Source organism: Colletotrichum costaricense (assembly GCF_030867565.1).
Source record: "Colletotrichum costaricense strain IMI 309622 chromosome Unknown Scaffold_9.1, whole genome shotgun sequence".
Lineage (NCBI taxonomy): Eukaryota > Fungi > Ascomycota > Sordariomycetes > Glomerellales > Glomerellaceae > Colletotrichum > Colletotrichum costaricense.
In genome coordinates this window covers 1,658,912-1,686,740 of record NW_026848238.1, presented here as the reverse complement: position 1 = coordinate 1,686,740, position 27,829 = coordinate 1,658,912, and the positions used below count along the sequence as shown (strand labels likewise).

The following is a 27,829-nucleotide window of genomic DNA, read 5'->3' as shown; positions in this document are numbered from 1 at the left end:
CATCCCGTAGGCAGCAGGGCGAAATCAAATCGCCGGGTCACTCAAAGCCACGTGACCTTGGGCCGTCGCCTAATCACCTTACTAATTTCTCAACAACTGTGCCGTCTTGAAGGTACAGAGTCACTTCGAAGTTCATGAGGTAATACACATGACAAGGTACCTTAGGTAATACGAAACGACATGGAAATAAAGGATTTACTACTTTACGCTGTCCTTTCCGCACGGCTAGTTTTTATTGCGGTAGAAAATAGTGGTGTCCAGAGGCAACCTGTCGCCCATCCATGTAGCTCTTTGTGTGTGATTGCGGAGTTCCGTGGCATTGTGGTCAATGCCTTCCTCGACTGTGTTGGGATGAATAAGAACGGAAAGAGGACCTCGATATATGGTCAACCATGGTATGAATGCGCCAAACTGTGCTGGCGTGAAGATGTTGACTTCAAACATGGCCACGGGGTGGGGGCCAATGGGCTTTTCCCAGAATCGATAGATTCTCAGCTCTGGGACTGGACGGGGAAGCAAATATCAGCCATACCTTTCTCTAGAGCCAGATCAGTCGCAGACACTTACATTCTCTCCGTATACGTTCCCAAAGGTCTCTGGCATGCTTTACTTGTTCTGGGTTGCTCTGAAAATGGTAGATGTGGACGTCACTGCAGTGCGTACAGGAGGTTAGCACCATAAGCGCGAAGCAAGGTACTCTGAGGTAGGTACGTCGCAATGTTGGGTCCCTTACAAGCCACCTTGTCTCCCAGTGTCTAGGGGAGCTGGAAACTCCTCATAAGTCTTGCTCAATCCCTCCCGTGATGGGTTCCTGAAGCTCTTGCCATCCTCGTTGAGCTCGGTTGGCAGCGGGGGGGCACTTTCGTACCCCTCGCGAGGGGAGATGTAGGTATAGAGCGGAGTATTGGCGGCCATTGCAACTCTGTCTCCTTTGACTGAGGTAAGTATGCAGCGTCTTACCAGCTAAGGATGTCAAGTTTGAAGTTAGTTTTGAAGGTTGAATACAAGGAAAACCGAAACTTAGTGGATTGGGCCTTCATGAACTCGGAATAAGAACAGCACACTCTTTGACTTATATACACACATGTCAGGTAACACACCGTCCTGATTGTCAGACGTCCAAGTCAGTATTGCGCTGTTTCGCGGACGCCACTGTAGTTGGTCAGCACGCGATGGGATCCACTCACTTTCTAAGCAACCGCGCGCGCAGAAAACACTAAGGTGTGGGCAGACTCCATTCGGCATGGTCGCTCTTTGCGTCGACATACGATCAATCTTTCATTGACGCATGTGTCCGTACATGTTGTCCCAACTCCCAAGGACGCCGCACCTCCGCTCCCTCGCGTCAATCTTCACCAAATTCAATCTGCGCGGATCAAGAAAGCCCACTGCCTATAGCGCAAGTACAAATGTAGTGTTCACTCTGATTCATTAAGTGCTCAGTTTGTCTGTGGAGAGGACCAACATTCTCAGCCAAGCGCAAGTATACAGCATCATCGGAAACCGAAACTCCAAACCGCAACAAGGCATATCCCAAAACTACGTATTAAAGCTCGAAAACTCCCGAGAATCTCGCTCATGTCATGAATCTTCATCAACTCGGCCATTCGTGTACCACTCTGCTCCCTGAGAACCCCAACTTCTCTAACACGGCTGAAGGTAATTGCTTGGGACCAGCCCCATGCGTCCATTACTCCCGTGAATTTCAGCTTCCCACCACCCGTCGTCTTGGTGACGCAGGACGGCAAGAAGGTCCCCCTTGGAAAATCCTAGTTCTTCTGGGATGGCTGCCTGGTAAACGTACAAAGCCCTTGCTGCAACCTAGTTAGCACCGTCTTCTTCTTCTCCGCCTTCTTGTTATAGGGCTAGCACTTACCAAAATGCAAAATGGGCCGGCCATCTCGAGTATATTGCCGAGATGGGTCTGCTACGCTCTTGCTACGCTGTCTCGACTCGCCTTGTCCCGGTGGTCCGCCGCCTTCGTAGAGTCCCATGGCCCGATTGCTGGAGCTCGTTCCAGGTCGACTCCCACCACGGCCACGGACTGATCCATAGCCCTCATCACCTACAGGCGCGAGTTGGACAGCTAATTCATTGGCGACATGGCTGCTGCCCGGTCTCATCTTCTCCAAGTAAGGAACCGGAGACGCCGCTCTCGACATTGAGTTAGGTGACTTCTGGTAGTAGGGCTGTTCTGACCCCCTTCTGGGTATGTTGCTCATTCGTGATGAGCCTCGCCCCAGAGAACCTTGCGGATTAGGAGACGCTGATCGGTAACCACCTCGAGTATCCTCGGCTGGCCCAGCTCTCGGCGAAGCAGTGCGAGGGGTGCTTCTGTAGCCGCTTCGCATGTCTTCCATTGGTGCAGTTCTCGGGGAAGCGCTTCGAAGGGGGGCAGGTGATGCTGCCCGAGGAACGTCGCTACCTCGTGTCATTGGCCGCGAGCTGGCCGTTCCACCGTAGCTTGACCCAGGGCGGTTGGCCGGGTTGAACATGCTACGGGTCTGGTCGGTAAATTTGGCCGATGTCTCTTTCATGGCCTTTGCTGTCACCGCCTGGGGTGGTACTCCAAGTCTCTGCACGACTTGCTGATCATAGGGTGGCGGCGTGCCTCGAAGTCCTCCGGCCGTTGCATTGCTGCTTCCCACCGCCGGGACCGACCTGGAGAACGGCTGGGAACCGGGCGTCGGAGTAGCAATGCCGTGATAGCGGTCTGCTGAAACGCGCACGCTGGACTGCTTTCCTACGCCAACCCCCTTGAGCTCGGCCAGGGCTAGGGCAATTGGATCCGTCTCAGGCTGAGCGGCCGGAACATTGGATCCCTTTCTCTTCTCCAAGTCTGGAGTTGTGACGGAAAAAACATTCTGCCCAACGTTCAATGCGAGACTAGCATTTGCATCAATTGGCTCTGGGCTCATGGTTGATCTGTCTCCTAGCAGGTTCGATGTCTCCTGAGTCTGCAGTTGGGGCCTTCGAGCCGGACTTCCTTGAGTTGTCACTGGGTGCCAGGTGTTTCTGGTCGCCGGCGAGCCTGGTGATTCCTTTGTGCTCTTGCGACGGAATGGACTATGATTTTGGAAGAAGCCACTCCGTTTCTTGAGAACTTGTTTATCCGAGACAGGAATTCCACTCACTGGTTCCTGCTTAAGAGGCGATACTTTACCGCTTGCTGGCTCTTGGCTTGAAAGCGAGGTTGGGTTCGAGTAATCGCTGAGGGAATCGCGGCTCGAAGGCCTGGCTGAGGGCGGGTGCGAGCTACGCTCCGAGGGTGGGCCGGTACGGCAAAGCATTGTCATGCCGTCGAGAGGGTACGGATCATGAGGGACTGGTGCAAATGATCCACGCTGACTCATATCAAGAGAAGGTCGGCTTGGTTGCTGCTGCTGCTGTTGAGCCGGAGGGTGAGCAGCCGGGGCTGCCTGCCGCGATTTGTCCAAAGGTCTCTGTACAGCAACTGGTGCTTCGCGAGTATGAGGGGGTAAGATTTCTCGCCGACCCGTGTCTTGCAGATAGCTCCTTGCGGTTGGGCTCGCATCCTTGTGGCCCGAATCTAATCCAAACCCTCTGGAAGAGGAGCTGGCATCCTTTGGTGCTGTGTCATGAGCGAGTTGCCTAGTCGTAGAAGGGCTTGCATCTTGACGCCTTGAATCAGGAGCAACAACGGTTCTGGGAGTAGCCGAAGGTGGATCTTTGTGTCCTAGGTCCTGAGCAAGACTTGAATTGGGATCGTGGTGCGATTCGTATGTAGAGGGTTGCGGTGAAGATGATCTGAATGCCGGGTTTATACTCCTTGGAAATTGGGCAACGGAGTAGCTGTCGTCGTCCGACGTTTCCGATTGCGTGTCGTTAACATCTCCTCGACAGAAATTGATGTACTTTGGCGGATCTGGGATCTCTTGGCCCGTTCCTTGTTCTTTGATGAAGCTGATAATGTCCGTTTCAACATCCATGGTCTCCAGTGACAAACGGATCTTCTCGCAAGAAGCATCATCGCTGACGCAGACAGTGGAAGATATGTTGGCGAACGTCCACAAGCTACTTTTTGTGAAGTCGAGACGCTCTTCCTCCAAATCTTGGAACTTGTCCGCAGCTGCCTTCCACTCTCGATTCCACCTCACTGTCGTGTCCTCAAGTGCCTTCACAGCATTCTCGTACTCAGTATTAGACGTCGCAACGCTGATCTGCGTCTTCTCTAGCTTCGCCTTATTCTTCCGCTCCTCTTGGCCCATAACCATGTGACCCTGAGCGAGGTAGCCCTTGATCTTGAGACACTCCTGCTCGAATCGGTCCCGCGTCTATCGTATTCGTCAGTGCGTGACTCGTCTCGAGACCCGACCCCGGAAGACTCATGGGCCAATTCGGATTTGGGGGCATCATCAGAACTGACCTTATTGACGTGCTGTGTTTGTTGTATCTTCGTCTTAAGGATCTTCTCAATGCCGTTTTGCACAATCTTCCTTCTCTCCTTCATACCACCCGCGAAAGCGGCAAGAGGCTCTTCCAATTCTGTCTTCATTTGCGCTGCGATGTTCTGATGTTGCTTCGCCATCGATTCGACCTCGCCTCGAACGGTGTCGAGGGAAACCTTCAGACTTCCTGACTCATGGGATCCTAATGATTTTCGACACAAAGAGAGTAGTTTTCGGGAGTATTCGTCTTCGATAGAGGCACGAGCTGCACTGGACATTAGCTTTCGGCTGTGACAGATCCAGTCGTGTTACTTGCCGCTGTAGAAAGATTTCAATTCATCACATGTTTGCTTCGCAGCGAGCATGCGGTCCAGCAAAGGGCCTACACCAGCATCTTCCTTTCCCCAGAAGTTGTTCGCAACTAAATGTCGGGTCGGTAAGCTCCTGCTTTGCTGCAGACATATAGAACCCCAACATACATGATAGAGCCACACTTGGCCCATCCGCCATCGATGTAGGCATGATGCCTACGAGTGCGTTAACGCCTTTAAATAAGGAACAGACTCAAGAGAGGTATGGCGTTGCATGCGGTCGATCCGGGCTACTAAATAGTAGAAAAATGAATCAAGGTTCATTAACAGCCTTTGGGTATCTTTGCGCACAACCTCAATGTGTCGCTTCTGAATTTTGGTGTTGGAAAGCTGGAGTTGATTGAGAGCCACGTTGGCGTCAATAGCTGTATTCGGGCGACGGGTCGGTCGATTGATGAGCAGACGGCCAAGGTAATATTGTTTGGTTCCGTTGCCGAGTAACCATTTCATTACATAAGGCGACCTACTCAAGTGTCAGTGGATGGCTAGGCTGAGTTTAGCGTGTTCGTACGTCAAGCATGTCTGCCTTAGGGAAATCACCTGTAATAAGGTATCCGTTTCGGTAGCAAAGAAAGTACCTCAGGCGGGCAGGACGAGAGCGGGGGTGGTAGGCACCTTAGGTACCAAGGCAGGCAGGCATACTACGTAAAAGGCCCAAGGGCATTCGGGGTAGTTAGCCCAATACTGAATGCCTACGCAGTAAGTACCTTCCTAGATGCCTCTCCCTGTGAGGGTGCTATTTTAGTTACTTCTCCCCAGGTCGAGACCTCTGGCAGGTCACGTGCAACCATAGGCTCTCCAGCAGTACGGAAATTGGATACCTTACCTACCTATCTACCTTGGTATCTTCGTTGAATCAAGCACTAAAGAGGCCAGCTTACGTCTAGAAGAGACTCGATATCTTTCTAACCGAGCTACCTTAGGGTCATGCCTACCTGCAGCGCGCCTAGACGTGCCAAGGTACCTAAGGTAGGTAAAGCATGTTGTCTGAGGGCCATCTACTTTTTTACAATGCCGGGCCGGCTGTATCTGGGCTGCCCTTGGTGCCTCAAGTATGACCGTCCTAGGCGGTGTAGATGCACACAGACTGTCACCTTGCCTACCTAACTGCGTAAGGCACCTTAAGGTACCTTACCTTAGGTACCTGCCTGGCCTGGGTAAGGTAGGTACCACCCGACCTTGCCTGGAGGTAGATTCCTGCCATCAGGTTCCTTACCCTCCCTCCACTGTATGTCTTCGCCCATGAGGTCAGGTACCTTAGGTAAGGCACATTTTCCCTTAGGTGCCGTCCATTCTCCGCCTTGTGCATGTCCAAGCCAATCCCCTACCGGCAACCATAGGTGCCTCCACGTCCTCACGTACCTTTCAAACCAGCCAGGCTCTAATTTCTTCTCTTTTTGCGAAGCTGTCAAGCACCGTACGACAGACGTTCCCGATCGATCAACGTCGCATATTCTACGAACTCTCCCTCTCTCCATTCCCCTCCCATCCTCCTCCTCAACCTCCGGCAATAGCGAGCTAGTTCCAGAAGCCGTTCATCGATCCCCGCCCGAACATCGGTGGGCATCTTGATTGCGGTCTCGGTCGACCTGGCTCAAGTGCCAGGTCCCCTCCCCTCCTTTGCTCGATACCTCCATCGCATCAGCAACGATTCGGACACGGCCTACGCATCCTCGCCTCCACCCATTCATCTTCCTCGTCGCACTCGCGCATCAGCTGCGGCATTTGTTGCCCGCCTCGTCACGCCGACGGCCACATTCACAGTTCTGGAAGTGCTCGTCGTTGATGTGGGCGTAGTCGATCGCGAGATAGTTAGTTTGGTGGCTCGATAACGGAAGCCTCCAGCGAGGAAGTTGGTCTAGTCTGGTCTTGCTGTAGGACGGACTCCTCCTCCTTCCAAACTTCTTCCGCCCCGATACGCAATACTCTCCCATGGTCCCACAACCAAGGTCGGGATCATTCTCTCCACATCCTTCACAGACACTGCACACCGGAGTTTGGCACTCAACCCATCCATCACAATCCGCTGGGTTGACTGCAGGCGCAAGTCCAAGTACGAGTAGTCCGACAGGGCCAAGTTCCCTGGTCAAAATTGCTGTCGCCCAAGTATATCTCCTCCTCGGTGCTATCAAGGAAGACAAGGACCGCGCCAAGTGGGAGACACAAGCAGAACAACTACAAAAGGTAGCCTTCCCACCCACGTCGAGCTTGCAACCAAATTATCTCAAATTCGGTCTAACGCTAGATCATTGCTGATACGTAAACATCTTCCTTAGCTCATCAATGAACACGGAATGGAGGTCTTTGCGAAGTATTTTACGCGCCTTGTCGCTGCCCATGCTGGCCATATCTTCCACGGACATACACGGCCGGGAACCAATGGCAATTTTCACCTTCTCATGAGCGAGATGAAGAAGATTTCCCACGACGCCAATCAAGCCAACAAGATTGCTGAGTCTATCGAAACCGGCACAGAAGACTTGTTCCGTGACTTTGACATGTCAACTTTCATGGAAGCATTCAAGTTGGATGCTCTCGAAAAGACGATATTGGCGCTAGCCTTCAAGACAGGATCAAGGTCCGACCTCAAGACCAAGGGTTGGTTGTCCTATTGTCGTGGGAAACAAATGTTCCTAATGCTGACTACTCAAATCCAGCCGATGCCATCTTATCCACGAATTTCCCGACCTTCGTGAACATTCTTGCCCGGCGCGAACTAGAAGAGCACGCAGATTTGACCGATTCCTTCATCGCTGTACTCGTCGATCGCTTCATTCAGTATCAGCCACCAAACTTCAACGCCGCGTCCAAGTCCGAACTAGCCTACAAGGTCCAGGCAAGGTGGCACGGGGACCAGGCTCCGCCGCCCTCTGAAGTGCTTGCCGCGCTTGATTTGGTTAGAGTGCTGGCCGACAAACCTCCAAATGCTCTGGCAACATACATCCAAAGAACGGGCGGCGACTTTACTAGAGATGAGGAGAGTTGCGTCTCATACCTGCAAAGTCGGCCTCAGAATGTTCAGCTCAGTGAAGAGCAGGTGTCAATCGCCCTGACTTACAGCACTATCAGCCAGACACCCCGTTATGACCCGTCGATTCTTGCGGCAGCCCTCCGTCGAGTTCTACCTTCGTCATTTAGGTGGCAAGACGTGGTTTCATACTTCGATCAGCGATCCGCTCGAATCTCCTCCCGGCAATTTCTCCGTCTATACAATGCGTTGCTCCCGATCGCTGAAGATGATCAAACATTTGATATCCAGAAGCTATGGGGTGGAAACTGGGAACATCCAGAAACCCAACTGTCTTTCATATGCGCGTTCGCCTCACTTCAGCCGGATCAGCTTGACGCCAGTACAATCCCGGGTTTGATTCCAACGCTGACACTGGAAACCTACGTGCAATCTGCCCCAGAGGTTCAGCAACGCGCGGCGTTCGCGGCCAAGCACGCGCTGGTGTCTGTTGAGGCACTGTCGGCCGTGTTTCATGTTGCCCTTCACTCAGTCCACGCGTCGCAAAGCGTCGAAGCCAAGCGCCTGTTCCAGGAAGTCGTGGTACCTAACCTAGACATCTTCGTCGTTTCCGCATTTGGAGTGCCGAAACCATGGCCAACGATGGCAGTCGATACGCTGAACTCTCTTTTCGAAAGCTTCCTCTACAAACGATCAACGGAATATGATTTTGTTCTCGACAGCCTGTGGAAGAAGGACAAGGAGTGGGTGATTCAGCGGCTGATTGAGGCACATGCCATTAAACCAACCGATCTTCCCTTGATTTTTGAGCATGCCTTGAAACACAAGTGGCTCGATGAGCTTGTATACCTATCAAATGGGTTTGGACTCGATCTTGCAGCGCTTGCTCATGCCGAGGGTTATCTTGACTTGGTTAATTGGGCGCGACTCAACTCCGAGAGAAGCAACGAGATTGCGCGGTCTTTGCTCCAGTTTTTGCTGATCAAGGCAAACTTGGAATTGCAATTCCAGCGCCCCCCTGATGGCCAAGCTGCCGTCAAATCCAGTACCACTCTCCAAGTGAGGACAGTGGCTGCTTTTCTGCAAATTCTGGAGGACTTTCTCCCCAAGACTCCCTTGCAGGATCTCATCATGGTGCAGCGATCTTGCATCACGGTCTACCCTAGATTGATCAACTATGGCGAAGGCTTCGACGATATCATTGACGCCAACGGCAAAGATGGGAACGCCTTGCCTACCGGGGCCAACAGTAAGATGGAAGAACATTACAAGAAGATGTACGGGGACGAAATTCAAGTCCGCAACATCGTCGAGGTCCTGGATCGGTACAAACATTCTCGCGATCCTCTAGATCAAGACGTGTTCGCATGCATGATCCACGGCCTGTTCGATGAATACGCTCATTATGTCGATTATCCCTTAGAGGCACTCGCAACAACCGCAGTGCTTTTCGGTGGCATCATCTCCCACAAGCTTATCTCGGATCTCCCGCTCAAGATTGGTCTTGGCATGATTCTTGAGGCTGTCAGAGACTATTCCCCAGAGGATTCGATGTACAAATTTGGACTGCAGGCCCTGATGCAACTGTTTTCTCGCTTCCGGGAATGGCCCGGCTTCTGTCGACAATTGCTGCAGATACCCGGCCTACAAGGTACCGAGGCCTGGAAGAAGGCTGAAGACGTGGTTCGAGACCACGAGGATGAGCTTGCACGATCGCGCAACGGCGTTATGCCTTCAGCTCATGTCAATAGCGAGTCTCTTTCGAACGGTAACGTACCCGAAGGCAGACCGACGGATCGTCAACCGCAGCCCTTCCAGTCTATCAACGCATCTGACCGTTCGCCTGGAGTCGATTGCGAGGAGCCATCAAGCGATACACAAGGCAAGATTCAGTTCGTACTGAACAATCTTACCGAGACCACCCTTCAAACCATGTGTCAAGAGTTGCGGGAAATTTTGGAACATCGTTATCAGCAATGGTTTGCAAGCCATCTGGTCGAGGAGCGAGCCAAGATGCAGCCTAATTATCACCAAGTCTACCTTGAACTGGTCAAGCTGTTCGAAGACAAGATTCTGTGGGGAGAGGTTTTGAGAGAGACGTACGTGAGCGTGGCTCGTATGCTCAACTCGGAGGCCACCATGCAGAACTCGACCGAACGGTCACACCTCAAGAATCTTGGAGGCTGGCTTGGTCTTCTCACTCTGGCTCGCGATAAGCCGATTAAGCACAAGAACATTGCCTTCAAACAGCTCTTGATCGAGGCTCACGACACGAAAAGGCTCATCGTGGTCATTCCCTTCGTTTGCAAAGTCATTCTCCAGGGAGTCAACTCAACCGTATTTCGGCCACCGAACCCATGGTTGATGGATATCATTCACTTGCTCATCGAGTTATATCACCATGCTGAGCTGAAGCTCAATCTCAAGTTCGAGATTGAAGTGTTGTGCAAGGGTCTTAACCTTGACCACAAAAGTATCGAGCCTTCCGGCGAGATTCTCAACCGTGCCGCTGTCGAAGATGCACAAGAGCTGGTTTCCCAAGACGCTTTGGAGACGTTTGAAAATCTTTCCCTGAACGGGATTTCCACGGGTGTCACAGCTGGCCTCTCTCCTCAGGTCATTGCTGCATCAATCCCAGATCTTGGCCCGCTCATTCACATTCCGCCTACGAACGAAATGGTGGTAACGGCTACCCGACTGCACGAGATTGTTCGGACTGCTCTTACGCAGGCTTTGCAAGACATCATACAGCCTGTGGTAGATCGATCCGTCACGATTGCTGCCATTTCCACCCAGCAAATGATTCACAAAGATTTTGCGACTGAGCCTGATGAGAACAGGGTCAGGACATCAGCCATCAGCATGGTGAAGGCGACTGCCGGAAGTTTGGCGCTGGTGACCTCTAAGGAGCCGTTGAGAGCCAACTTCACAAATTATATGAGGAACTCATCTAATGATTTACCGCAAGGGTTACCGGAAGGCACTATCATCATGTGTGTGAACTCAAATCTTGATCTGGCATGCAACATCATCGAGAAGCAAGCTGAGGAGAGAGCTGTGCCGGAGATTGAGGAGATGATTGAGCCTGAACTGGAAGCACGCCGTCGTCATCGCCTTCAGCGCCCTAATGAGCCATATGTGGATGCCTCTCTCAGTCGGTGGGCGTGGACGATTCCCAACCCGTTCAAGTTGTCGCCAAGCATGGGCGGCCTCAACCCTGAACAGATGGCCATATACGAGGACTTCGCCCGCCAGCCTCGGACCACCACTTCTAATGCTCCATCTCACGTACCCTCCGCTTCTGATGCGACTAGATCGCTTGCCAACGAAGTTCTCCAAGACCAGTTCTCCACAGTACCCAGCCTGGGAGCTACGGCAGATGCACCAGCCGTTCAACACCTCGGCTCTCAGGTTCAGCAGTACGCCCCCGTTCACAATGGAGCGATGCCTACCGCGAGGCCCCAAGCATTCCAAATGGACGGCCGCGCTTTGATTGAACGCGTCCAGAAGCTTCTCATGGAACTGCAGCGCGTGGCGACCGAAGCGCGCGAGGAACACTTCGCCGACCTCCCGAGGCCACATCCCGTCCTAGATGTGGTTGACGCATTGGTTCAGCATATGATCAAGGCATCGCAGACTTCAGACGAGTTTGCTGTTTTTGCTGCTGATCAAATTATCCAGCTCATTTTCAGCCCGATTGATGACAACTTAGCCTTGGAAAGCCTGGTCCATGTCCTGGAGACGTTGCGGAAGATTTCTGGCCCAACGCTGAACAACCGCGTCACTGCCCACTTCCGCCAACAGTCTGGAGCCACCTTCCTCCAAATGCCACTTCTCGCTGCACTGCTGCGCACCGACCTCCTCGACTGGAGAAACATTGATTTATCCATGTCCAAAGCGCTGCAGCAAAGGAAAGAAGGCTCGCTAGACTTCTTGGACCAGATGGTTGATCTGACTCTCCTCGGCAGCCGGCCAATGGCGCTTTATGGCGACTTTGTTCGGACACTCGAGGCTGCCTGGTCCTGGATACAGGACGAGCCAGATTCCGCTATCGGACAGCGCTTGAAGGCGAAGCTCTCTGGTCAAACACTGCCTCAAACTGCGCAACAGGAGAGCGAAGGCGCACTTCAGCAGGACCAAATGGAATATGTTTTTGACGAATGGATCCATCTTTGCAACAACCCTGACGGATCGGAGACCTCGTCCATCATGTTCGTGCAGCAGATGCAAATCAGAGGTGTTGTCAAGAGCAAGGACGACCTTTTTGTTTTCCTCAGAATCGCAACAGACATGTCGGTGGACAGGTTTGAGCACTTCGTCCATTCGACGGGAACCCTGACGGATGCATTCCTCGCTGTGGATGCCCTCGCAAAGATGATTAACATTTTTATCAGACTTCACGGTGAAGCACAGCCTACTCCGACGCCAAGCCGAGCGGTCTACTTGGATTCTGTCTTGGCCTTTATCACTCTCGTGCTTAACCATCACCATGTGAAGCGCGCGGATCACTTCAACCAGAGAGTGTTCCATCGTCTGTTGTCGGTTCTCCTTTACGAAATCAGCTCTACTGCAGAGCAGCTCCCCGAGTCAGAGAGATCGGAGCTGTTCCTGAAATTCGCTGCCAGACTCGCAGACCTCGGACCGAAATATCTTCCTGGCTTCGTTTTCGGCTGGCTCTCCCTCCTCCAGCATCGGGCTTTCTTGCCTGCAGTAATGAAGGATCGCTCCGGGTGGGTGGCGTTTACCAGACTCCTGCAATTGCTCCTGGAACATATTGGCGAACAGGTCAAAGCGATCGAGCCCTCCAATGTAGCGCGAGAGATTTATCGAGCCACCCTCAAGCTACTCGTTATTCTACAGCACGACTACTCGGACTACCTCGCGGCACACTCACATCAACTCGTAGCTAGTGTCCCTCCTCACTGCAAGCAGCTTCTCAACGCCATATTGACAGCGAACCCAGCAGCCCATCCTAAGATGCCGGATCCTTCGTTTCCCGGTCTGCAAGCTGATAGAGTAGATGGTGCCAGGGACTCCCCTGAATGTCTAGACAACTCTGCGTCTATTCTGCGCGACTTAGGCTTGCTCGATGTCCTTGACCACGCGCTACAGAACGGCCCGTCTGAGGATACATTAGCACACATCACGCGAGCCATTGTCGAAAGCCAGCGACCTGATACCGGTTTTGGGCATGTGCCCATCAATGCCAATTTGCGAGTGGTCGAGGCGGTCACTCTTCATGTCGGCAACTATGCTGTCCAGCAGTCAACTCAGAAGGGTACGGATGTCTTCAATCCAGCCTCATCAGATGTGGCCACAATGTCCATCTTGCTTCACGAGCTGCCTCCTGAGGCCCGCTACTACCTCATCACCAGCATTGCAAACCAATTGCGGTTCCCCAATGCCCATACCAACTACTTCAGCCGTATCTTACTGGAGATCTTCGGCCAGGACATGAATGACCCTGAGGAGACGGAGATCAGGCAGCAAATCACTCGCGTGCTTTGGGAACGCCTGATCGGCTACTGGCCCCAACCCTGGGGTCTCATGGTGACAGTTGTTGAGTTGCTCAAGAACGAGAAGTACATGTTTTTTGATCTCCCATTCGTCAAGTCAAACCCAGAGGTAAGCGAAGCAGCTTGAGCCGACTCCGTCGACATTCACCCGTGACTAATGTCGCGCCAAATAGGTCATTGAACGCTTCCATGCCATTTTACAGCGCGCATAAGAATCTGTGGAGAGATTTGGCCCCAATCTGACAATCATGTCTATTCACAAGACAAGGCGATGGCAAGGTGTGTTCCTCGGATCAATCGCGGCACAAGACGGGCGGGAAAACAGGCGGATTGGGGGTTCACAAAAAGGAGATATGGGCGGTGATTCCTTCCACAGGGCGTTCTACATGGAAATCACGGAAAAGAACCTGTAGTATTTATGCTAATGTACGATAATGAGAATTCTGGTGGTATGTTGGACATTCCGACCTAGAAGCGTTTGGCCGTCATTTCCTATTCGTCCAAGCGGCGTCATGGCGACATGAAAGAGATAAACACATTTAGTCCTCTAAGGCAACGGAGGCTTGGGGTCTCGAAACGAATTCAGGTACAGGTAATTGTGTGTGGCAGCCATGGTGTCCAAGGATCGAGTCAAAGTAGACCAAATAGACAATACCTTAGAGAGAGACCTTGACAAATAGTCGTGGTACTCTGTATCCTCAGCCTAGCCTCCGACCCCCACCCCCGGTTGGTCTTCTCGCTCTGCACGACTTCCATTCTCCCACTCAAATAGTCTTGCATACGCGCGAGAGTAGACATCCATTTCCACAGCGACCTACGACCAACAATCAAGGCAGAAAATTCTCTAAGCTACATCCTAATGATGATGTTGCCGGATACAACAGAGGCTGACCACAGGAAGACACAATCATGCTTGTCTTCGAGCGAACAAGACGGTACCGATTCGTTCCCCTCCAAAGGTCTTTTTCTCAATACTTCGCACGGTTACTAATTCGAGATGCCTGTTTGATATGTATTCCTGGAAGTTGTGGCACAGAGTGCTACACAAAGATGTCCACCCAGCAAGTAGTACACACACAAGAATACACGTTTCTATTGAAAGCAGGCTGGGCCTCGCGACTTCCTGTGCGGTCATGACCTAGCTGAGTCGCCGCTGATTTGCCAGAACGGCATACAAAATCACCGAACAGGCCTTCTTCAGGACCTCTGACGCTTTTCTTATTCATCGCACTCGCCTGGCGTGGATATCGTCATGGACCCTCTCTACCATGTGACCCAGACTCCCGCAGCCCCTTTCATCCCTGATTGAACCAGTATAAGCGATTGAGTATCACAGCTCTTCCTCGTCGACATTGGTACCCGAGGTGGCCGGCGCATTTGTCTGTGTAGGGACCCCACGGTTCATGACATCGCTCAAACCTGAGTTATTTGACTGGGCTCGGATTTGATCATCGCCGCCAGAAATACTCGGCCGATGTTTCTTCAAGGGGCTCCCAATTGTTCCCTCTATCGTAGCGTCGTTGCTAGGGTCCTGGTTCACGCCCTCGGAAACATGGCCATTGCCTGCAGCGCTTGCAGCGCCAATCAACGGATTACCGAACGCGCCCGAGTTTACAGAGTTATTGGTGGCACCTGCGTTCTCGGAGCGGTCGGGCTCGGCTGAATGTGCTCTCTTAAGCTGTTTTATGAGGAGTCAGGTGCCAAGCTTACACAAGAGGATGTGGGGAGTAAAACATACTCGAATACGGTTCACACCATCAGCAAGCTCCCCTTGAGATCTAACGTCCTCGGGGGCGAGCTTGTTATTGATGTCCTTTTCATCAATATCCTGCATCTTTCCAAGAAGTTCACTCTCGTCGTCATCGTCGTCACTGTCGTCATTGAGAGCTCCCCCAATATTGCCATTGCTCTTCTTGCGGGCTTTCCGTCGTCTGGTGGCCTCTGTATCCTGGTCTCTGAAGGCAGAAAATCCAACGGTGCCAGAGGTCTTCAAGGGGCCGAGGCTTGAAAAGTCTAGCTGCCCAGACCGGCGTTTGGCAGATCCCGGCGTTGCCTGGGCTGCCTTTGAAGAAGCAATGATGCCAATCTTTTGGAGTTGCCCTACGCATTGTTAGCCGCTTAGAACGCAACATTATTACATTTCTTGAGAAACTGGCCGACTTACTCTCCCCGCGGTAGAAGAATGTGAAAGAAGCATATGGCTTGTCGGGGCCATCGATACCCGTCACGGTCTGAGTACTAATAGTCTTCGGATCCAACGTCTTGGGCTTGGCAAAGCTTGTAGTGTGCTCCACGTCAGCATCGACGCCGCTCTTCCCATTGCCTTGCTTTCCGGACTCCGCGTCATCGTCGTCGTCATGAGCATCGAACTGTGGAGAGTATTCTCCTTTTTTTATTTCGCCAGAAGCAAGCACACGGAACATCAGCACCTTGATCTGTCCAGTTGCCTCGGGGATCTCGTCATCGTCGGATAAGGAGTCAGAGTCGTCTTCGCCAAAGACAGCCTCAACAGGAGATCCGTCCTCGGCACCGTAGCGCAGAGTGTCTCTGGGGCCGTTGGGGCCTTCCTCAACTTGCATGCTTGTCGCTCCAGTCGTAGTCTTTTGTCTCCTGCGTCGCTTCTCGAACTTTTGACGGCGACGTTCCAGCTTCTCTGCCGCATCGTGACCTTGAAGGTCCAAGCCGTTAAGCCAACGCTCCAAGCCGACTTCGCGGAATAAAAATTCGCGCTCAGCAAGACCTCCGCCTTCAGAATCGGGTACCTGAACCCAACGACTGTTGACCCAGGTCTCCTCACCCGGTCGCAGAAGCGTGGCGACTTCCTCCTTGGATCTTCCGTCAAAGTATATGTAGGCGGCTATCGTCTCATTCTCAGAATTGGTCATGGGAATATAGGGGTTGACGACTCCGGAGAACTTCGAAGGACCTTGAGCGGCGGTGGGCAGGCCTCCGACGAACTGGGGCTTGGGATAAGGGTTCGTCTCGGTGGACTTCGGAGTCGAGTACGGGATCGGCAAGCCGGGTGTCAAGAGGGTAATTGAAATGGCGAACTTGGCAGGCTCGGGCTTGTTCGAATCGGGGTTGATGCTTGGCTGAGGCACGGGTATATAGGTGCTGATGCGTGACAGTCGTGACTGCTTTTGCATACCATGCTCGGGAAGAGGAGCACCGTTGGCATGTATGCTAACGGCAATCCCTTTAAAGCAGGGCATGGCTGCGAAGCGGACTAGAGCGCGTAGAAGCGCCGCAGTCCGAGCAAGGAAGGAGAATGGGCGAAGGGCACCGCGGTCGCCAGTGACAATGCGGCGGTCTGAAGGTTTTCCTTGCGAACGCGGCAGTCAGGCAGCTTGGTAAAGCTGCGTAATGTTAGCTGAAGGCCGTGGTTTGGGTGAGTCGTTGGGTCGATAGTTCCGTGGGTGGTTTGCGGGATTCGGTGCGGCACACGGCGGACGAGGTGGGAATAGTGGGGGGTTGCTTCTTGCCTTGGTGGTTGTCGAGAGGGACGCAAGCAACGGTGTTTTGCAAGAGCGACTCAGTGGCTCAACGATGTCAAAAACCGCAGTGGCGGGTAGCGAGTAGACTGCAGCGTAACAAGGTGGCAGTTGATGCGACTATGGGGTCGAAGCTGAAGTAGAAATTGCTCTTCTTCACCGTCTCCGAATGGACCTGGTTGTGGTGGATCTGACGACCGGGGGCAATGAGACCTTGGGCGAGGAGGCCTAGGTACAAATGGTGCGCATATTGTCCCAACGACAGTGGAGAGACAGAGGTGCGGGATCTGGGAGAGAAAATTGTTGAAAAGTAGAAGATGATGCGGCTGAAAAATACCAGAGTATTGTTGGCTACAGCGTGATGTGGTCGAAGTTGGGACAAGGCTCAAGACAATGGCGGCGGCAGCTGGCGGTGTGGGAGGGCAAGGAAGCGACAAGATAGTGCCCTGGAGGGGAAATGTTGCTTGGCTGTCCCGTGTCCGTGCTTGGATGTTCCCGCAAGTGCAGCTTCCTACATCCGCTGGGATCAAGTGCACTGGTGCACTGTGGGGGGGCTGGCACTTCCGTCCACGAGGTAACACCATGGCAGTGGCAGGTTTTGGTATTCTAGGCCGCGACTTATTGCCTCGACTTACCTTAGCTCCGTACCAGCGCTCAGGTGCCTCCCCGTCTCCTGTTAGGTAAGCAAATGCACAGCCATCGCCCTCTGCTGATACGGTGATACCTAAGATACCTCACCTGGACCTTGTTAGATGGCGACTTGGGTGCTCGTGATGCCTAACGAACCCTCACGGTCAAGATTAGTATCTTCGTTTCGTTGCACTCCGAAGAAGTCGACGCAGGCAACTTTGTTGAAATTAATTAAATGAGTGGGTGCCGAATCCTCGGCGGGGTCTCTCAATAGTCTCTTGCTTTCTTCCATATCTCGACGTATTAACGTTACCCCGCCAGATCTCAGCAAAAGGTCAGCAACAATACCACCATAAGATAGCAAGCACCCCCTCATCAACTTCGATGCGATGACCTCCGCCGTACACTACTGGAACCTCCCTCACTATAACTCGTTCCAATGCCCGAGTCCCCCCTGAAGCCCCTTCCGTCATCTTCTTCCTCGTCGTCGGCCTCACCACCGAGCGGGAGCAGGTCCTCCACACGAGGCCCCGCATGCTGCTCGTCCTTGACTTCAGGCTCATACCGTAACGGAGCCTGGTTCCCATAGGTCGGGAACGTCCTCGGGGCATCCGACAGCTCATCGATGCCACTTCCTTCCTCTCGCTTGGCTTGCCCCATCGACTTATTGTACGACTTTTCCACGATTCCTCCATTGCCGATGCCAGAGCCCTGTGACGATCCTGAAAGCCCAGACCATGCCAGCCATGCCACCGCCATGAATATGATCTCGGATGCCCAGAATACCAGGACGGCAGCGGTCAGAGTCATCACGCGGTAGTTGTACATCAGCCAACGCAATCCCCGCAGTTGAGCAGTCAGCGTAATCGAGGCAGAGTATGTCTCGATATCCTGGCCGCCCTGAAGTTCAAGGTACGCTGAAGCGGGTAAGGAGGAGCCTCTGGCCAACTCCACGCGCTCGGCCATCGGTACGGTCAGTACGCAAGTTTCCGAATCGGAGAACAAAACGTGGTAGGCTAGGAAGAGGATTCGCGACGCTGTCGATACCATTGGATCTTGATATGGCACCAAAGCGGGCCGCCTTGAAGACAAAAGGACTGTCTTTCCGTCGAAATGAGCATAGGGCTCAGGAGCGATATGAGGCTGTATTTTGTTGCTTCCCGTCGACAAGGCTCCAACATCCAGCAGGTGGATAGCAATCATGAAGTTGCCTCGTTGTGTGTTGGCAGGCGAACGGGGCATAGACAACGTGACGGACACATCATACTCCTGCTGCGATCTCAGAGCAGACGTCGGGATGGTTGCTGTTCCAAAGGGATTTGCACCTGATCTAGAGGTGAGGTTACTTTTTGGTTGAATCAAACGGAAAGCAGGCGGGAAGCGTGAGGAGGACTCACCCGTACTGGAGGTGGACTGGGGTCGTCACTACTTGCTCAGGTAGGTAGTCGCGGAAAAAAAGGATAGAGGCGATAGCAGCAAAGGGCAGCAGAAATAACGACGTGCCGACGAGGAGGCTCGCGTTCACAATTGTCCTCTGTGCAGTTTTGGACGTGGCCACTCGAGACGCCTTGCTCAACACCTCCTACCAGCGCCAGACTTAGAATCTCAAGGACCAGCGAATCGTTATACTGGACAGAGAGCGTACCATTATATCCGAGAACAGATGTGATTGTATGCTCTTGGAGCTCAAGGGAGTAGTCTCAATAAACAAGGTAGGTGAGGGGGGGTGCTCCAGCTGGAGGTTCGGGAGCAAGTTGTGGTAAAATGATGTCGTCCGATTTACAAGCGATGTCGTCCGAAGCATACGACTAGTTGCTTCACCAAGCTATGCGTGTATAGTGTCGTCGTTGTGCAGGGGGTGAGCGGTTAGCTGTAAGGTGCTCCGTCCTTGCCGTGAGGTAAGACTAACGTAGTCAAGTGGGCCGTTGAAGGCAGCACCCTGCGCTTCTAGAAAGAAGCGACGCAATTTGGGCTCTGACTTTGAACGGGCCAGAGCTCCTGGTCACGCTTGATGTTGATGTTGAGATGTGAAAGTGACGCGCAGTGGATTTGAAGCTCAAGGCTTGAGCTACTCTGAGCCAAGGGATGACGGTGGGCAAGGTGGCTGACTTAAGCCCCGGGCGTTTAAGGTACCTTGTCCATACCAGTTGAGAAAGGGCGATGATATTCTGCCAGCACCTGCCGATATCCCGCCCCCAAGTGTGGCTGCGACCGCCCCTGCCTCCGAGCCCGGAGGCCAGCTGCCCATACCCACCCACTTACCTATCTACTTACTTACCTACCTACCTACCTACCTACCTATAACTACTACTTCGTTAACCTTACTATCGCTACTACTACCGCTATTACTAATTAAAGCTATTCTTAATATTAATATATTATAAAAAGAGAATAATTATAAAATTAACGATCCCTTTATCTATTAATATACTATTAATTATAATAAATATAATTACGTAAAATACGACTACTTATTTTATAACTAGTACTTCTTTAGCCTACTTAAGGCTAGAGTAGTACTTAACGAGGCTATTTACGAGGCTAAGGCTTTATAATTATAATTAAAAATAATAACACTTTATAAAATTAACCTACTTAAATAAGTATTATAAATCCTTAACCTCGTTTATAAACTACCGCTAGTAAATCGCTATTAACTTTTTAAATAAGTTAATTAAGTAGCTAGGTAGCTAGGTAGCTAGGGAATTAAGCTAATTAAGCTAATTTAATAAAATCGCTAACTTAGGCTAATACGTTAACTTAAGCTTATATATTAATTACCGTACTTTTTACTACAATAATTTAAATTAATTACTAGCCTTTAATTAGCCTAGCCTATTTAAATGCTAATTATGTAAAGCTTAGCTTATATATATACCCGAGACTAGCGGTCGTGTAGCAGCTATAGCCATACTTGGGGGCAGAATATCGGGAGGTGGTGGCAGAATATCATCGCCCTTGAGAAAGCTATGGTGCTGGGCTGACACGCCGCCATTTCCATACCTAAGTATCCTTCGCCCGCGCCAGCTGGAATTTGCTAATCTTCCCGATGGCTTGAGCTATTGCCTCGACGGGAAGGAGTAGCTTGGCAAAGTACAGGATTGTTGCCCATTCATACATATTGGAGGCTATCTACCTTCCTCAACACGACAGCTGCTTCAACCGACATGTGACATTCCGTGGGCAGCAGTTACTCATACCTAACACATACCGTAAGGTATCATCTTATCATCAGTACCTTCTCACAAACCCACTGCGAAACCAGGCGATAGTAAAACCCCCTGTTAAGTATTTGTGGCGCACGTAGTCAATCTACACAGTAAGCAGAGATACTTCGACTTCAACACGGTGTGCTTCAGCCAGTCAAATTACCCAAAACCTTAGGCAGGTGGACCGCTGCCCGCAAATACACGGCCAGGGATTAAACTTACCCACCATACCGTAGTACGTACCGATGGGTACATCGACGTGGGGAGACCCCGAGGTCGATGTACCTGACCATACCCGTACAGTGTTTCATACGTAGGTAGGTAGCCACATATTACTGCGTACGTGGATCAGGGATGGCACTGTACTCTTGGCGGAAATATCCGTGCGTACGTTAAGAGGAAAGTATGGATAAGAACACCCCAATTCCCAACGGTCAAGCAATGCGATGTACAGATGAGATAGGTAGTGAGGTATAACAGAGGCACAAAGGTGAATGCAGTCAAGAGTGTCACAGTGAGTACCGAAGAATCTGTGCTTCCAGGTGGAGCTATTTTCCATTTGTTCACTTATTTTGACGCGGCGTAGCCAATTGCAGTAATCCATCCACACTGCGTGAACTCTTTTTTCCTCAACGCTGCCGATACAAATAAACGCCCGAGTAAGCGACTCATGAAACAATAGTCCTGGCCGGCTCAGAAATGGCTTCACAACATGATCTTCAAGAACTGCTGAGGGTCATCACCTCTCGGAAGGGAGTGACGATGATGGCTGCAATGGGCCAGGTCAAAGCACTGCAAACAGTGGAGCTTCGAAGGTATGTTGATCGAGTGCGTGGTTCTGCTTTTATATCCCACCAATCTCACGTGTATGTGAGTAGCATCCAGCAGATTAGTGACGCTCCGCTCGACCTGGTAGAGCGTGGTCTAGGTGACTCAAAGTCGGCCAAGGCTTTACAGACCGCATGCAAGACCCACCTGAAGAGGGCAAATACCAAGAGATCCGGGGATCATCTTAGCTCTCCAAGTGGGAAGCGTCCCAAAAGTTATCACCCCAGCGACAACTCCGGAGGTCCTGCCCAAAGTGTAGAGGAAATGGAGGCTGCCCTGAGTCTTTCCGTGGTTACGGACGAGAAGGAGATCGCCGAGGCGTCCATATACACCAATCGGGCGCCACTGATGTTGGCCTTTGTGTTGGAACTTCTCAGGCACACAATGCCAATGCAGCCCATGTCGAGTCGTCTAAGCTTGGCCCAGGCTGTTGTAAGCGCCAACTCAAAGTCAAAGGCCATCAGCATTGGACTGACCAAGGCCGCCAACGAAGACAGCTCGTGGGGCGAAGGACAGCCAAAGGTCAACATCATGGGCAGAGCTATAGCTGTTCTCAAGAGAGGCGACTTCGATTTGCAAGGCAGCGGTTTGGTAGCCCCGGAATCTCCAGGAAGGGCTTCAGGTGATGGTCTACAGGACAGGAAGCCGTTAGACTCCTCGAAGCAAGACCTCGGCAGCATTGCGTTCACGGAAAATCAGTGGTCTGCCAGCCGTCAGGTCACTTTCAAATCATCGACCTTTGTTGCAAGGGTGGCAAACGTCGAGGACGGCACTCAGGCATCAGGTCTCCTTAGGTCCCTCCTACTTTCCGAGCCACAACTACAAACGGCCACGCATAACGCCTGGGCCTATCGAGTGAAGAGGAGAGGGCAAGGCGACAAGCAAGACAAGGGGCTGGGGGAGGTACGCGAGGCATGTGAGGACGACGGCGAAACTGGCTGCGGCGAATTCATACAACGACTGATTAGGGAGGCCGGCATTGTTGACGTGATCGTAGTGCTGACTAGGTGGTTCGGAGGGGAGATGCTAGGCACAGATCGCTGGAGACTGATGCGGAACGTCGTCACAGAGGCACTCTCCCAGAGGCTACGATTCACACAGACCCAGGGGGCCTGTGATGATGTGGCCTTATGGGCCCTGGATCTTCAGAACATGGACAATGGACTTGGCAGCCGCAGTGCCAGCGGAACAAGTGGTAACGTCGTCGGAATTCCTACCTATCGCCCGGAATCGGCTCGGGCGTACCTACTTAAAAGTTTTGCTTCCGGCCAATCTGAAGGTGTTCCCACTGGCGACAATCCCGGCGGGAGTGCTTCTAAAGCCAAGCAAAAGAGGGTCAGCAAATCGGAGGTCGATAGCGAGAGAATGCGCAACCTTGGCCGTCTCCTCGGAGCTCTCAGGCTGCTGTTCGATAGCTGGAGCAGCCTTGGACCTCGTGAGATGGACCGCAAGGCATACTCATGGTATGCGTCTATCAGACCAGATGTACAGCCAGGGGTGGCAGGATGGGGCGCCAAAGGTTGGCTGAAGCTAGATTCGATACTTCGACTACGTCGAGATGACCCATAGTACGGGGAAATAGATTATCAACCTGGCAGTATGCCCAAGCCTTTGGCAAACCAAAGCGCTCACGTTCGCTTTCAATATCTGCAGGCCGAGATTGGGTAGAACACAAACCCGTTGTCCAGGACATAACAATGCCATATATTATCTACACGTAATACGGAAACCGATATCTGAACCGCATCCGCGTCTCCGCCGAAACTCCGTTGGTAAGGCACTCACTGCTTGGCGGAAGTGCCGTGGTCCCAGGGAATTAAAATTGAAGACATGGTGGGACCGGGGCGGGATGCTCCCTGTTCTAGCCTGGTCCCACATAATGACCATAAGCCAGGTACCTTGATTTGTGCACCTACCTTAGCTTCCTTAGATAAGGTGATTCACCTCTGATAAGGATATCTTATCAAGAATACTGGACCTGATGCTTTACTCACGGGTCATTAAACACCATGGCTGTGCGCACACACACATCACACCTCGCTGAGCAAGGTCAGTATTCTTGCATACCACTTCTGTAAAGACGCAGACGTGGCAAGGTGATACCATGGGTAGCTGCGCCATCATCCAATCCCCCCGCAACTACTTCTAAAAACACCAAAAGATACTTTGTGTCGGCTCTGGTAGCGGTTGCCAACCATGCTACACTTTGCAACCGGCACGAGCGCCCCTCGCCGGGCTGCCTGTAGCTTTCTAACAATATCTCGACGGCTGGCCTCAACTCGATCCGCGGGCCAAGGTGCAAGAGCTCCACGGTCGTTAGTCCAACCAATCCTCTTCCCAACATAAAGTGCTAACCATACTGCAGCTACGCTACTCGTCGTGCTAACCAACTTAAACCCACTCCCACCACTTCGAATACTCTCGAAACAGCCGATGCCATCTTCAAGGCCAGAAAGATACCTTTGCTTGCCTCCGGGGTAGTAGCTTTGGGTCTAGGAATCTATATCAGCCTTTTGGCATCCTCGTTCTATTCCTCGACCTGCCACGAGAACCCAGAACCAGCGCCAGATGCAGTTCCGACAGGGCGACCCCACGCCTTCACCAAGGATTCTGCTAAAAGATTTGACCAAAGTCTCGAGGGCTCGGAATGGCTAATGGGTATCACTTCTCTGCGGAAAAGGCTTGCTGCAGAGGCTTCTGGACATGTGCTCGAAGTCGCCATGGGCACCGGCCGTAACCTTCCCTTCTACGACTGGAGTCAAATTATCAGCTCTCGGAACTCAGCAACTCAGGCACTTGCAGCACCAAAAGCCAATGCACGACCATCCAAGTTCGAAGCATCACCGATGATCTCCTATACGGGAATCGACATTTCTGATGAAATGCTCGGCGTTGCTGTCGAAAAGCTAGCAGAAACTGTGCCAGAGCTGGCTGATGTCGACCCAATAATTGAGAAGGAAACTGTGCCGTCTCCGGCCCAGTGGAATGACATTTCCTACCTTGCAGGAAGACTACGAATACTCCGATCAGACATTCACGAACATATTCCCTCGCCCCCACAGCAGCCTTGTCCGCAAGCTAAATACGACTTCATCTGTTCAACATTTTCCCTCTGCAGTGTCCGCGACCCGGAACAAATGGTTCGGGATTTGGCCAGCAAAGTAAAGCCGAACACAGGCAAGATCGTCCTAGTCGAGCATGGTAGAGGATGGTGGGGATTTGTTAATGGGCTACTTGATAAGTCTGCAGCTTCTCATTTCCAGAGTAAGATTGGTTCTTCCACGATAATCATCAGCACGAACTAACTCGCCTGCTCTTTCAGAATACGGATGCTGGTGGAATCGAGACATTGCTGAGATTGTCGAGAACGCCGCACAGTGTACACCAGGACTTCAAGTCACAAGGGTAGATCGCCCGTACTTCACGCAGCTTGGGACGACCTTGTGGATTGAGTTGAAAGTATCGGATTCGGGCGTGTCTTAGGCAACCCCTGGTCTCCATACTCGCAGGCGAAGAGTCATGGTGCATTTATTGCAGTCTGGTGATCAACGGGAAGTCGGCGTCAACAGCTGAATTCAAGACTTGTAGAGAAAGGGGAGGTTTGTTTATTTCATTTCAATCATACCCGGTCGAGTCTAATCCCCCCGGCTTGAATTCCAATATCAAGCCGGCACAAACTTCCTCGGAACCAGCTGCTCTTACAACTACTAGTACAAGAAAGACATCCGCCCATTCCCTAATTGTACTTCCAAACGAAATCAACTTCACGCTATCGTATGCCCTGGTTCCACAATTGTTTTCGCCGTCATCCAGCAACGCCAGCTAAGTATCAAATCTCCAAAAAGAGAGCCCAGTTGATTCCAGAGTCGACAGAACAAGCCGCACCTGGCATTGGTTTGCCCATAACATAATCAGTCGACACTCCGTACGCTGATACGGGACGTGGGCCATGCCTTCGCTACACGCAACATTTCACGGCCGTTAACAAGAGTCCAGCAAACAATCGAGCTCATCAAGTTCAATGCTTTCAGGGCTATGATCCCATTCTAGGAGGCCCCCTAGCTTGAACCAGCTGTCGCCGTCACTTTCCTTTCTGACGCTCGCCGGGACGGTTGCCTTGAAGGCTGGGCTTGTCATGAACTGATGCATATTTGCCAACCCGCTGTTAACGGCCACGCCGGTTTTCTCGTCGAACATGCCATAATCCCGAGCCGGTTCAAAGGCGTTGGCAGATTGCTCGCCATTGCCCGTCGAAGACAGTTCTCGGGCGAGCTTGCGTTTCTGCAGACCGTCTGCCGTCTGCGTAAACTCTCGTTCATCCTTTTCCAGCGGAGGAGAGGCACTGCGTTGACTTCTTGAGTACCGGAAGCTGCTTGGTAGGGACCCGACGGGAGTAGTAGGCATGGCAAAGTCGTCGTCACCATCATCAAATTCAGGAGAGGAAAGATCAACCTCGGGGGAGGGGCTTAAATCCCGCCGGCGAAGGTCGATGTCGTCACCATCTTCGGATCCAGATGCGATGCTGGAGAGAGATGGAGAGATGACTACACGCTGAGCGAAGGCCGGAGAGTCTGGGAAAGGCAGTCTTGGCCGCGTTGTGAGATAAAAATATGTCCGGCGTGGGTGTATCTTTTCGAGTTCCTTAGCCATTGGGCAAGGTACCCGACCACTCCAACAGGAACGCTTCAGGTAGGCGGAGAGGCGGGAAGAAACAATGGCGCATGGGTTTGCAGAGCTACGAACTTGTTAGTAAGTCTGTGACGACTTGAGAACGGAGCTGAGTGGCTTACTTCTTGACAATTGGAATCTGCTGCGAAAGCACAGTTGCCAGCTCTCGCACCAGATGAGGTCGGTTACAGGTGGCCTGTAATTGGGCAATAGTAGCTTCTACAATCTCGTCGTTGATTCCCTCGATCTTCATGTGAGTGGCAGATTCGGAGTCGCTGTGGGATTCCTGCATCTCGACGTTACTTTTTGTCGGAGACGGCGGTGGCGTATGATCAAAAACTACAGCGTCTCCGGTATGTTTTTGTGACGTCGGCCCCTGCACTATCCCATCTCCATGCGAGCGTTTCTGTCTCTTATTCGGCCGCGTTATTGTTGTCGATGTAATTGTTACGCGGTTTCCTCCATTTTCGGAATTGCTTCGACTTGGGGCGGCGGTGGCCGGATTGCGACTTGGATGGCTCCCTGGAACATGAATGCCCAGCGATGGGAGAGACAAAGATTTGCGGCGAGTGTTGTACGGCATTTTAACGAGGCTTGTCCAGAGATGGAATGTACGGATGGATATGAATGGTGATAAGAATTTCAGACGAGTGCATCCAGGAGACAGAGACGAGGTCACTATGGGCGATGGGAAAGAAGGTGCAGTGATAACATGCGTCCTCGTTTGTTATGGGGGATGGTGGATGGGATTTGCGTGCTGGGCAACGACATAGTACTAAGAATCTGGGACGAGGCAAAGGCGAGCTAGCACCCTTTTTTTTTTTTTTTCTTACTTTTTTTTTTTTTTCCTTAGCATAGTCTCCACTTTCCCGCAAGCCCCTTGACCACATACGCAAGGGGTCCAGTCCGATGAGGTGTGGAACAGGAGAGTGCTCCACCCTGGCGTGCCGAGACTAGGGAACCTAACCACGCGTACGTCTTACAGAGCGCGAATGGGTACCGTTCCTATAGGCTATACGTCAGAAGTACCTCGTCGTATCACCCGGTCGAAAAGATTTTAAATTGGGGACACGTCGGGATGAAGCTACACTAGTAAACATACCTTAATGGAGGATGTCCTGCCCTGCGTCAGATACCTCCGGATGGAATAATGGAAATGCTGATTGGTTGCTAGACATAGCACTGACCTACACGTGAGGCGAGACATACATAGCTTCTTAGAGACGATGTCAACACATGCTATGAAGAGCATGTTTCTATAAGGAAGCACGGGAGGTAGGAAGTGGTGTGCATTAGGCCTTTTGATTAACCGTGAAAGATCAGTCCTTTCTAGCACTATGTGCCTTATGCGCACCATAGGCACGATTAAGTAAACTGCCTTCGGAATTATAAGTAAGGCCTAGTCACTAGGCCATAACGGTTATAAAACGGTCTTAAGTAGTAATTAAAGTATTATTATAAGGGATTAGTTATTCTAATTATTTATTCTTATATAGTAGTTTTTTTTCTTTCTTTTTTTTAGCTTTATAATTTTAAAATTAGTCTATCGAGATAGTAATAGTATTTATTAATACTATTTATTTTAATATTCTATTTTTACTAACTACTCGGGCAGTTCTTAATATCGTTTATATTATATTAATATATAGTATTAATAAATACTCCTACTATTTTAATAAACTATTTTTTTTAGACTTTTTACTTTTTTAACTTTCTTTTTTATAAAGTTTATAACTACG

General features: G+C 51.6%; 7 protein-coding genes across 7 annotated transcripts; 2 read left to right on the top strand and 5 right to left on the bottom strand.

Moving 5' to 3' along the window:
• Window positions 1-225: 225 nt before the first annotated feature.
• On the bottom strand, window positions 226-915 carry CCOS01_09369 (dopa 4,5-dioxygenase; the record flags this gene model as incomplete). The annotated part of the gene is made up of 3 exons (XM_060457528.1): window positions 226-503; window positions 568-650; window positions 734-915. The coding sequence occupies 3 exons, from the start codon at window positions 913-915 to the stop codon at window positions 226-228; spliced, it is 543 nt and encodes a 180-aa protein (XP_060312228.1).
• A 729-nt stretch (window positions 916-1,644) lies between these two features.
• CCOS01_09368 (uncharacterized protein) lies at window positions 1,645-4,931 on the bottom strand (the record flags this gene model as incomplete). The annotated part of the gene is made up of 5 exons (XM_060457527.1): window positions 1,645-1,814; window positions 1,877-4,295; window positions 4,388-4,674; window positions 4,753-4,830; window positions 4,889-4,931. The coding sequence occupies 5 exons, from the start codon at window positions 4,929-4,931 to the stop codon at window positions 1,645-1,647; spliced, it is 2,997 nt and encodes a 998-aa protein (XP_060312227.1).
• A 2,143-nt stretch (window positions 4,932-7,074) lies between these two features.
• Window positions 7,075-13,476, top strand: CCOS01_09367 (CCR4-Not complex component; the record flags this gene model as incomplete). Its single annotated transcript, XM_060457526.1, has 3 exons — window positions 7,075-7,378; window positions 7,438-13,373; window positions 13,438-13,476. 3 exons carry the CDS (start codon window positions 7,075-7,077, stop codon window positions 13,474-13,476), a joined length of 6,279 nt encoding a protein of 2,092 aa, XP_060312226.1.
• A 1,118-nt stretch (window positions 13,477-14,594) lies between these two features.
• On the bottom strand, window positions 14,595-16,476 carry CCOS01_09366 (uncharacterized protein; the record flags this gene model as incomplete). The annotated part of the gene is made up of 3 exons (XM_060457525.1): window positions 14,595-14,942; window positions 15,003-15,364; window positions 15,429-16,476. The coding sequence occupies 3 exons, from the start codon at window positions 16,474-16,476 to the stop codon at window positions 14,595-14,597; spliced, it is 1,758 nt and encodes a 585-aa protein (XP_060312225.1).
• A 1,284-nt stretch (window positions 16,477-17,760) lies between these two features.
• CCOS01_09365 (uncharacterized protein) lies at window positions 17,761-18,967 on the bottom strand (the record flags this gene model as incomplete). Its single annotated transcript, XM_060457524.1, has 2 exons — window positions 17,761-18,715; window positions 18,783-18,967. Coding segments are annotated over 2 exons (1,140 nt in total), but the record flags the coding sequence as incomplete, so codon positions are not given.
• Window positions 18,968-21,293: 2,326 nt separating this feature from the next.
• Window positions 21,294-24,905, top strand: CCOS01_09364 (uncharacterized protein; the record flags this gene model as incomplete). Its single annotated transcript, XM_060457523.1, has 4 exons — window positions 21,294-21,409; window positions 21,473-22,885; window positions 23,788-24,686; window positions 24,745-24,905. 4 exons carry the CDS (start codon window positions 21,294-21,296, stop codon window positions 24,903-24,905), a joined length of 2,589 nt encoding a protein of 862 aa, XP_060312223.1.
• A 498-nt stretch (window positions 24,906-25,403) lies between these two features.
• CCOS01_09363 (mucin) lies at window positions 25,404-26,382 on the bottom strand (the record flags this gene model as incomplete). Its single annotated transcript, XM_060457522.1, has 2 exons — window positions 25,404-26,157; window positions 26,213-26,382. 2 exons carry the CDS (start codon window positions 26,380-26,382, stop codon window positions 25,404-25,406), a joined length of 924 nt encoding a protein of 307 aa, XP_060312222.1.
• Between the last annotated feature and the right edge of the window lie 1,447 nt (window positions 26,383-27,829).